Source organism: Ahaetulla prasina, chromosome 14, assembly GCF_028640845.1.
Source record: "Ahaetulla prasina isolate Xishuangbanna chromosome 14, ASM2864084v1, whole genome shotgun sequence".
Classification (NCBI taxonomy): domain Eukaryota; kingdom Metazoa; phylum Chordata; class Lepidosauria; order Squamata; family Colubridae; genus Ahaetulla; species Ahaetulla prasina.
In genome coordinates this window covers 20,136,621-20,145,279 of record NC_080552.1, presented here as the reverse complement: position 1 = coordinate 20,145,279, position 8,659 = coordinate 20,136,621, and the positions used below count along the sequence as shown (strand labels likewise).

At 55.5% G+C, this 8,659-nt stretch overlaps 1 protein-coding gene across 1 annotated transcript in view; it reads left to right on the top strand.

The window, feature by feature from the left end:
- The first annotated feature begins 208 nt into the window (after positions 1–208).
- Positions 209–8,659, top strand: part of FSCN1 (fascin actin-bundling protein 1) — a 35,725-nt gene continuing 27,274 nt past the window's right edge. Inside the window, exon 1 of the mRNA XM_058157914.1 lies at positions 209–1,470. Within this exon, the coding sequence (XP_058013897.1) occupies positions 633–1,470 (838 nt within the window). The 5' untranslated portion in view covers positions 209–632. The remainder of the gene's footprint in view (positions 1,471–8,659) is intronic.

Sequence of the window (8,659 nt, the reverse complement as noted above, 5' to 3'; positions counted from 1 at the left end):
TGTGCAAGGGCGTTCCAGCCAGCCCCGCCCTTGCGGAGCCCCCACCCCAAAAAACCCGGCTCCTCCCGCCCCTCCCTGGCTCCTCCTTCCCCCAACTCCCCAAGTGTCGTCAGCTTGCGGACCAGGGGGAAGGGGAGGGGGGGAGGCGGCTGCAGCGCGCCCCCTCCCCCGGCCGAGCTCCACCCTCTCGGGCGGGCGGGCCGAGCCTCAATTGGCAGCGGCGGGGCAGCCGCGCCCCCTCCCCGCCTTATAGCCGGGTCCTGACATCAGTCCCGTCTCTCTCTGTGTGTGTGTGTGTCTCGCTCGCTGCAGCCCGGCTTTGCGGAGCGCGGGGAGCCCAGCCAGCTAAGCCCGTCCATCCGTCGAGCCCGGCTCTTCTTCTTCTTCCTCCGCAGCAGCAGCAGCAGCAGCATCCGAACAAAGGAGCCGTCGGGGAGAGAAGGGAAGAAGGAAGAAAAGGGAGAAAAGAAGGAAGGAAGACAAGAAAGAAAGAAGGAAGGAGGACAGAAGAAAGAAAGAAGGAAGGAAAGAAGGAAAGAAGGAAAGAAAGAAGGAAGGGAAGGAAGGAAGGAAAGAAAGAAAGGAAGGAGCCCAGCCAGCCGCCCACCTCCTCCGTCCATCCCCGCCTCGCCATGACGGCCAACGGGACCCCGTCGTCGCCGTCGTCGGACTCGCTGCCCATCCAATTCGGGCTGATCAACTGCGGCAACCGGTACCTGACGGCCGAGGCCTTCGGCTTCAAGCTCAACGCTTCGGCGCCCAGCCTGAAGAAGAAGCAGATCTGGACGCTGGAGCAGAACGGCGAAGATTCCAGCGTGGTCTTCCTGCGGAGCCACCTGGGCCGCTACCTGGCGGCCGACAAGGACGGCCAGGTGAGCTGCGAGAGCGAGGCGCCCTCGGCCGACTGCCGCTTCCTCATCCTGGCCCACGACGACGGGCGCTGGTCGCTGCAATCCGAGCCCCACCGCCGCTTCTTCGGGGGCACCGAGGACCGGCTCTCCTGCTTCGCCCAGGCCGTCTCGGGGGCCGAGAAGTGGCGGGTCCACCTGGCTCTCCACCCGCAGCTCCATCTCTACAGCCTCAGCCGCAAGCGCTACGCCCAGCTGGGCGCCGGGGCCGAGGAGCTGGCCGTGGCCCGCGACGTGCCCTGGGGCGTGGACGCTCTCATCACCCTCCTCTTCCACGAGGGTCGCTACCGGCTCCAGACCCGCGACCACCGCCTCCTGCGCCACGACGGCCAGCTAGTCGAACGCCCCGAGCCGGCCGTCGAGTTCACGCTGGAGTTCCGCGCCGGCAAAGTGGCCTTCCGCGACTGCCAGGGTCGCTACCTGGCCCCCTCCGGCCCCAGCGGGACCCTCAAGGCCGGCAAAGCCACCAAGGTGGGCAAGGACGAGCTCTTCCTGCTGGAGCAGAGCTGCCCACAGGTGGTCCTGCGCGCCGCCAACGACCGGAACGTCTCCACCCGGCAAGGTAGGTAGGCAGGGGAGGGGAGGGGAGGGGAGGGCCCGGCTGGGGAAAGGAGTCGCTTGGCCAGACTGGGATGAAGGGGGAAAGGTCTCCGCCCGGTAAGGGAGGGGAGGGGGCTCCTGACCCGCCCGGGGAAGAGAGGAAGGGGGAAGGTCTCCACCTAGCAAGGGAGGGAGGGAGGGGCTCGGCTGGGGATGGGGTCTCTTGGCCAGCCTTGGGTAGAGAGGAAGGGGAGGTCTCCATTCAATAAGGAGGGAGGGCCCAGCTGGGGAGGGGGTCTCTTGGCCAGCCTTGGGTAGAGAGGAAGGGGGGAGGTCTCCATTCAACAAGGGAGGGGAGGGCCCAGCTGGGGAAAGGGGTCTCTTGGCCAGCCCGGGGTGGAGAGGAAGGGGGAAAGGTCTCCACTCGGTAAGGGAGGGAATAGCCCAGCTGGGGAGGGGGCTCCTGGCCGGCCCTGGGAAGAGAGGATGGGGGAGGTCTCCATTCAACAAGGTAAGGAAGGGCCCAGCTGGGGAGGGGGCTCCTGGCACGCCCTGGGTGGAGAGGAAGGGGGAAGGGCTCCACCTGGCAAGGGAGGGGAGGGCCCGGCTGGGGAGGGCGTCTCCTGGGCCATCCAGGGAGGAGGAAAGGAGCGGGGGTTCCCTTGGGGTCTTTGTTCCCATTCCCCACCCTCCACAATCTTTCAGTCCTCTCCCCCAGGGCTGGGGGGGTTTGGGGGCTCAGAGTAGGCTGGGCTGGGGTGTCTTGGCCCAGAGCCCTAGAGGAGTAGGGCATTCTTGGCTCTTTGTGTCCTCCCCCCCCAAACCTTTCACACAGCTGGGGGAGGGGGCTGCGTGGGCTTCCCCTCCTGCTGCAGGCATTTTTCTCCTGGGCCAATGATGGGGTTCCCTCTTGTGTGGGAGGGAGGGTCCTTGTTGTTGGTATGATGGGCCCCATCATCATGGGGGGGGGGTGGGGCTGGCTGGAATCCCCCCCCCCAACAAGATGCTGGTGGGACAGGGAGTTTGAGGGGAGGGAGGGGAAGGAAGGGGCCTGTTTGGGCGACACAGTCTGAGCCAATGGAGGGATGGGTGAATGAATGAATCGGCTTCCACTCCACCCGCCCCCCTCGATGATTCAGAAAGAAGAATGAAAAGTCTGGTGGGCGAGGGGGTTTGGTGGGGGGGGTTATACCTAGAAGCGCCACTGATGGTCTCTGTGTGGCCCCATGGAAACGTTTCTTGAGGGGTTGCTGCCCCCTCCTCCCCAATGGAGAGACCCATGGAGGATGGAGAATTGAGGGGATTTTTTGGGGGGGTTCGGGGTCCCCTAGCAAACCTGAGGAGTCTTTTTTTTCAGGGGATGGGCTGGGATCCCCCACCCACTTCCGTCTTCTCTTCCCACCTCCCTGCTTTCTTCCTGCTCTCGCTGGGCTGGGCTGGGCTGGTGGGGGGGGTGGCAGGGAGAGGTGGGAATGGCCTGGTGGTGTGAGTTAGGGGACACACACACACACACACACACACCCCGGGACATTGTTCAATGGGAATCCTTTGTCTCCCTTCTCAAAATGGTGGAGCCTGGGTATCCGGTTTGGAGGGGCCGGGGTGGGGGGAACAACAGGCATGTGTGGGGGGGGGGAGAGAATGGACGGAGCATCTCCGAGACCGCTTGTGTAAAGTCTGCCCCCCTTTTCACCCATCTGCCCCTACCAAGAGGAGGTGGAAGGAGCTGGAGATGGGGGGGGCGGGCAGAAAAAGTAACAAGGCAGGGACAACCCTGCTTTGAAAGAGGCTGCCCCACCACCCACCAGCAAGGAGGAATGAGCCAGCTGCTTCTGGAGACCCTTGCCTCCTTTCACTGCTTGCTCCCACCCACCCCTCCATTCCGCCATTCTCTGCCCTTCCCCCTCCCCGCGCTCTGGCTCTCCTTTATAAGCGCCTCCCTCCTCCTCCTCAGCGGCATTGGTGGCTTAAATCCAGACTGAGCTGCTGGGTTTTCTACCTTCCCTGCTGGGAACTGCCGGCTCTAATTCCCTAATCCTAATCTTGCAGGCTGATTGGAGAGGAGGATGGGAGGGAAAAGAAAAAGAGAGGGGAAAAAAAAAAAGATTTAGGGAGGAGGAGAAGGAGGAGCTCTTTTCTTGCAAACGTTTCATGACCCAATTGGGTAACATCATCAGTGTTGGAAGGGAGTGAGTTTTGCAGGGGAGGAGGGAGGAGAGGAGGAAGAGGACGAGGACAACAACAACAACGACTGTGGGGTCCTTGGAGCTCTCTAAGCTTGTTTGTTTTGTACGAAGCATTTCATGACCCAACTAGGTAACATTATCAATGCTATAGAAAGGAGTGGGATTTGTTGAGAGGAGGAGGATTATGGAGGTCCTTGGGTGCTCTTTGAGCTTGGTTGTTTTCTTGCAAGGCCTTTCATGACCCAACGAGGTACCATCATCAGTGCTAGAAGGGAGTATGGTTGGCAGAATGGAGGGAGGAAGAGGAGGAGGAGGAGGAGAAGGATGGTGGGGTCCTTGGGTGCTTTCTGAGCTAGTTTTCTTGCAAGACCTTTCATGATCCAATTAGGTACCATCATCAGTGCTAGAAGGGAGTATGGTTGGCAGAATGGAGGGAGGAGGAGGAGGAGGATGGTGGGGTCCTTGGGTGCTTTCTGAGCTAGTTTTCTTGCAAGACCTTTCATGACCCAACTAGGTACCATCATCAGTGCTAGAAGGGAGTATGGTTGGCAGAATGGAGGGAGGAGGAGGAGGAGGATGGTGGGGTCCTTGGGTGCTTTCTGAGCTAGTTTTTTTTGCAAGACCTTTCATGACCCAACTAGGTACCATCATCAGTGCTAGAAGGGAGTGGGGTTTGGGGGGAGGAGGAGAAGGACCTGTCTGTTTTGCCTTGAGTAAAGACGGCAACTCTATGCCACCCTTCCTTTTTGCTCTTCTTCTACTCTCTCTCTCTCTCTCTGCTTTGTCCTTTCCATTTGCCCAAACTCTTTTGTTCAATTTCCCTCCACCTCTCTCCCCCCCACCCGCCTCCCCCCTCCCCGTTTCAGGTTGGCCTGGGTAGCCTTGAGGCCTGGGGAAGGGGGCTGGCTGGGATTGGCCTTTGGGGACCAATAAACTCCCCCCCCCTGCTCCCCCCCCATCCCTCGTTGCGCCCCCACTTTTTAACTCAAAAGGGGGAGAATAGATGTCAAGGTAAAAAGGTTCCTTCTTTTAAAGGCCCAAAGCTTTTGTAAAATGGAACAAACTTTTTTTGGGGGCGGAGGGCATTAAAAAGCTTGAAGTTTGAGGTTTTGCATTTGGGACCGACAGCTGTCTCTTTTATTTTCTCTCTCTCTCTTTAAAAATCTCTTTGGAATTGTTTTTCCTTTTTTTCCTGGCAGCCCTATAAAAACCAACTGTTGCTTTTTAGGGTTTAGTTGTGTTTTTTTAAATTTTTTTTTTAAAAAAATATATAGCTCTGGAAAACCTCAGCAGTTTTTCCGAACGCTGACTCCACAGAAAGATCAAAAGGCAGTTAATTTTATAATGCGAGGAGCCTTTCCGGTCCACATGCTCATCTGTCCTTTTTGCATTTAAAAAAAAAAAAGAGAGAGGGGTGCCTCAAAATGGCCATTGAGCGAATTCTCCCTTTGCTTCAGCCGCTCGTCCTTGACTTATGACGATACAACAGAGCCCCAAAAAATTTCTGCGGCTAAGCAAGGCAGCGGTTATAGAGAGCGTTGTCCCGTTCTGTGACCCTTTGGCCGCAGAGTCGTTAAGCAAATCGGTGCAATTGTTCAGTGAATTAAAGTGAGTTTTTTTTATTCCTTCTGACCCTTCCTGGACACGTCATAAATAGGAGGCAGTTGATTATGTGACCCCGGGGATGTTGCGATGGTCGTTAAGTGTGAACGCTGGTCGTACATGCCAGCTTTTTCAGTTGCCGCTGTCGCTTTAAATGGTCACTAAGTGAACCGTCGAAAGTCCAGAGCTGTTTGTAAAGATGAAAATAAACTTGTCTTTCTGGGCTCTTCCTATTTCCTCCTGTCCTGCTCAAATCGAAAAGACTCCTGGATTATTTCTCTAAATTTCAGCTGAGCAAGTTGTCAGTCCCTATAGCTCTTGCCTCAAAATCAGGAGGCTGTGAGTTCGATCCTAGGTAGAGGCAGGTATTTCTCTCTCTCTGGGCACAATGAAAATATATATCTGCTGGGGGGGGGAAACCCTCTGCATTGGTAACAGGAAGGGCATCCGGCCAGTCAGCTCCATTTAATTGCCCAGACTCCATCCTGCAAGCAATTATGGGGTCATTAAAAGAAGATGAAGCAGTTAGGTCCTATCTAAGCAGTTAGGTTGCAATGGGGCAATTGATTTGGAGGGTGGGGGGATTTGATAGTCCCTAATGTTTTTTTTGGGAGGGGGCATCTCCTACTTTGGAAGCCAGAGTCAACTCTATTCTGCCCCAGAGCAAAAAAGTTGCTTGAGGTCCCCTCCCTCGCCCCGTGAATGAAATGGTGGCTCAGACTGGTAAGACAGTCTGTTATTAACAGCAGCTGCTTGCAATTACTGCAGGTTCAAGTCCCACCAGGCCCAAGGTTGACTCAACCTTCCATCCTTTATAAGGTAGGTAAAATGAGGACCCAGATTGTTGGGGGCAATAAAAGTTGACTTTGTATATAATATACAAATGGATGAAGACTATTGCTTGACATAGTGTAAGCCACCCTGAGTCTTCGGAGAAGGGCGGGATATAAATGCAAATTAAAAAAAAAAAGGCTACAGACGTGTGAGCCAAGAGTGCTTCTGTGCATACTCAGAGTGCACAGAGAAAGGACTCTCGTGATGCTTGGAAAAAATAACAATGGAGGCCCATAGTTCCTGGAGCCGAAATGTCTGATTTGAGAAAAAACTGCTGCTGTGGCACTTTGGGGGAATTCCCTTCTTGGGAGTGCAGAAGGCCAGCTGCCACAATCCTCATAACTTCTGCACAGCTAAAACGCTCCTTTTGCACGAGGCCTCGGGGTTGTGCGTCCTTTCACTGGTTGTTGTTGGCTGGGAAATGGAGGGGGGAGAACTGGAGAGGACAGGGCCCTAATCTTTAGGATTCGTGGCGTGTTCAGGAGCCAAGGATGAGGAAGGAAGCAGAGCACAAGGCTCGGAGACGTGTGTCAGGGCAGGGAAGGCCTTGGATTAGCCACAGAGAGACCTCCAAAGCCGGATTTCTCAACCGTGGCCGCTTGAAGAGGGCTGGACTTCAACTCCCAGAATCCCCCCATCCAGTATGAGATGGGGCTTCCAACTCCCAGAAGCTCCCAGCTGGCATGGATGGATGTCAGCCCCCAGAATTCCCAGCCACCATGGGTGGACTTCAATTCCCAGAATCCCTCAACCACCATGAATGGACTTCCAGCTCCCAGAATCCCCCACCCAATAGGTGTGGACTTCCAACTCCCAGAATCCTCCATCTGGTTTGGGTGGACTTCAACTCCCAGAAGCTCCCAACTGGCATGGGTGGACGTCAACCCGCAGAATTCCCAGCCACTGGACTGCAACTCCCAGAATCTCCCACCCAATAGGTATGGACTTCCAGAATCTCCCAAGTGGCATATGTAGACTAAGCCCCCCCAAATTCCCCACCTGGCCCCAGAATTCCCAGCCACCATGGGTTAGATACCCCACCCAGCATTCTGGGAGTTGAAGTCCACCCATCGTGAAGACGCCAAGGTTGAGAAACACTGCCTGTCGATTAGGGCCTCCCAATCTTGACATCTGAAATTCAACTCCCAGAATTCCCCCTTAGCCACTGGGTAGACTTCAATTTCCAGCATGGCTGGCTGGGGAATTCTGGGAGTTGAAGTCTCCCCATCTTAAATTGGCCAAGATTAGCAACCCCTGCTCTAGAAGATCTTGGCCGGCGGTCTCACGCTCTCAGCCCAGCCTACCCCACAAGGGTGGCGCGGTGGGAAAAACAGGGAATGCGGGAATGCCCTGTAAGATTTAAAAGCTCCTTGACTGAAAGACAGGCTATAAATCTTTTTTAACTAGAAGGACTTTAATCCTTTAGTTGGACAAGAACCAGGGCTTCTGTAAACCGCAGAGAGCTCCAACAAACCCGTTTTCTGGCCAGTGGAGCTGCTATTTCTAGATTGGACCTTTGATGTCGTATCTGGGCATAGACCTCCCCCCCCTCCCCGTCCCCCCTCCCACTCTTGGGGCAGAGCTCTGCAATGTTGTGGGTTCAAGAGGATGGAAAAGAAGCCATGGAGAGGTGGCTTTGGCAGGCAGGCAGGCAGGCTGGCTGGCTGCTGCAGAAACGAAGGGCACCATTTCTGACCATTTTTTTTTGGTAGATTCTTTTTGTGGATCGCAGATGTTCTGGGCGGAGGCCCCTAAAGTGGGGCGTCCTTCAGAATTGTGGAGAGAGTTGTGTATGTGTGTGTGTGTGTCACTTTTATGAAACCCGGATTGGGAGGGCAAGGTGTGGCTGCAAGTGGGCACGTAGATGCGCCAATGTTGGGTGTGGCTGCATCCTTCCGAAGCATCTCTTCCAAGCCTCCTCTAGAATTGGCTCATTTCCCCCCCCCACTCTTCCTCCTCCCAAACTGGTGATGTGGGGGGTGGGGGGGGAGGAGGAATTGGGAGCAGGAAAAAAAGAGGGGGGTGGACACGACGTCAACAGCGGAGGGGAGGGCAGCCTGTGTGGGGTACACGCGCGCCCACCTTCGGAAGGAACGGGCGAATGGGAGCCAGCAGTTTTATTTGCGGCTTGAAGCTGGGTTCGAATTGACTTGTCTGGGGAGGGGTGGGTTGAAAAGGGGAGGAGGAAAGCGGGGTGGGGGAGGCTGCGTCTCCTCTCCCCACCCCCAAGCGATTCAGGGCTGGAACCAGCCTGAAGCTTTTTGCAAAAAAATAAATAATAAAAAAATCTCCCCTTTTTGCAAAATCTCCCCCCACCCCACCCGGCCGCCCGCCCACATAATTGTCGTGATGGCAGCTGCAGGTTGGTGCCTCCCACTCCCCACTCTTTTAGTGTGATTTTTTTATTTTATTTTTTTGCCGAGGTGGGCTGGCTTCCCCCTCCCCGCCAACCAGCCCTCCATCAACACACACACAATCCCTTGGGCCCCCACTCTCCAATAGCAATTGGATTCTTAGCATTTTTGGTTTTGTTTTGTTTTTTTGTTTTTGGCAGATGTTAAATATTTGTCCTGCTGCAAAAAAAAAAAA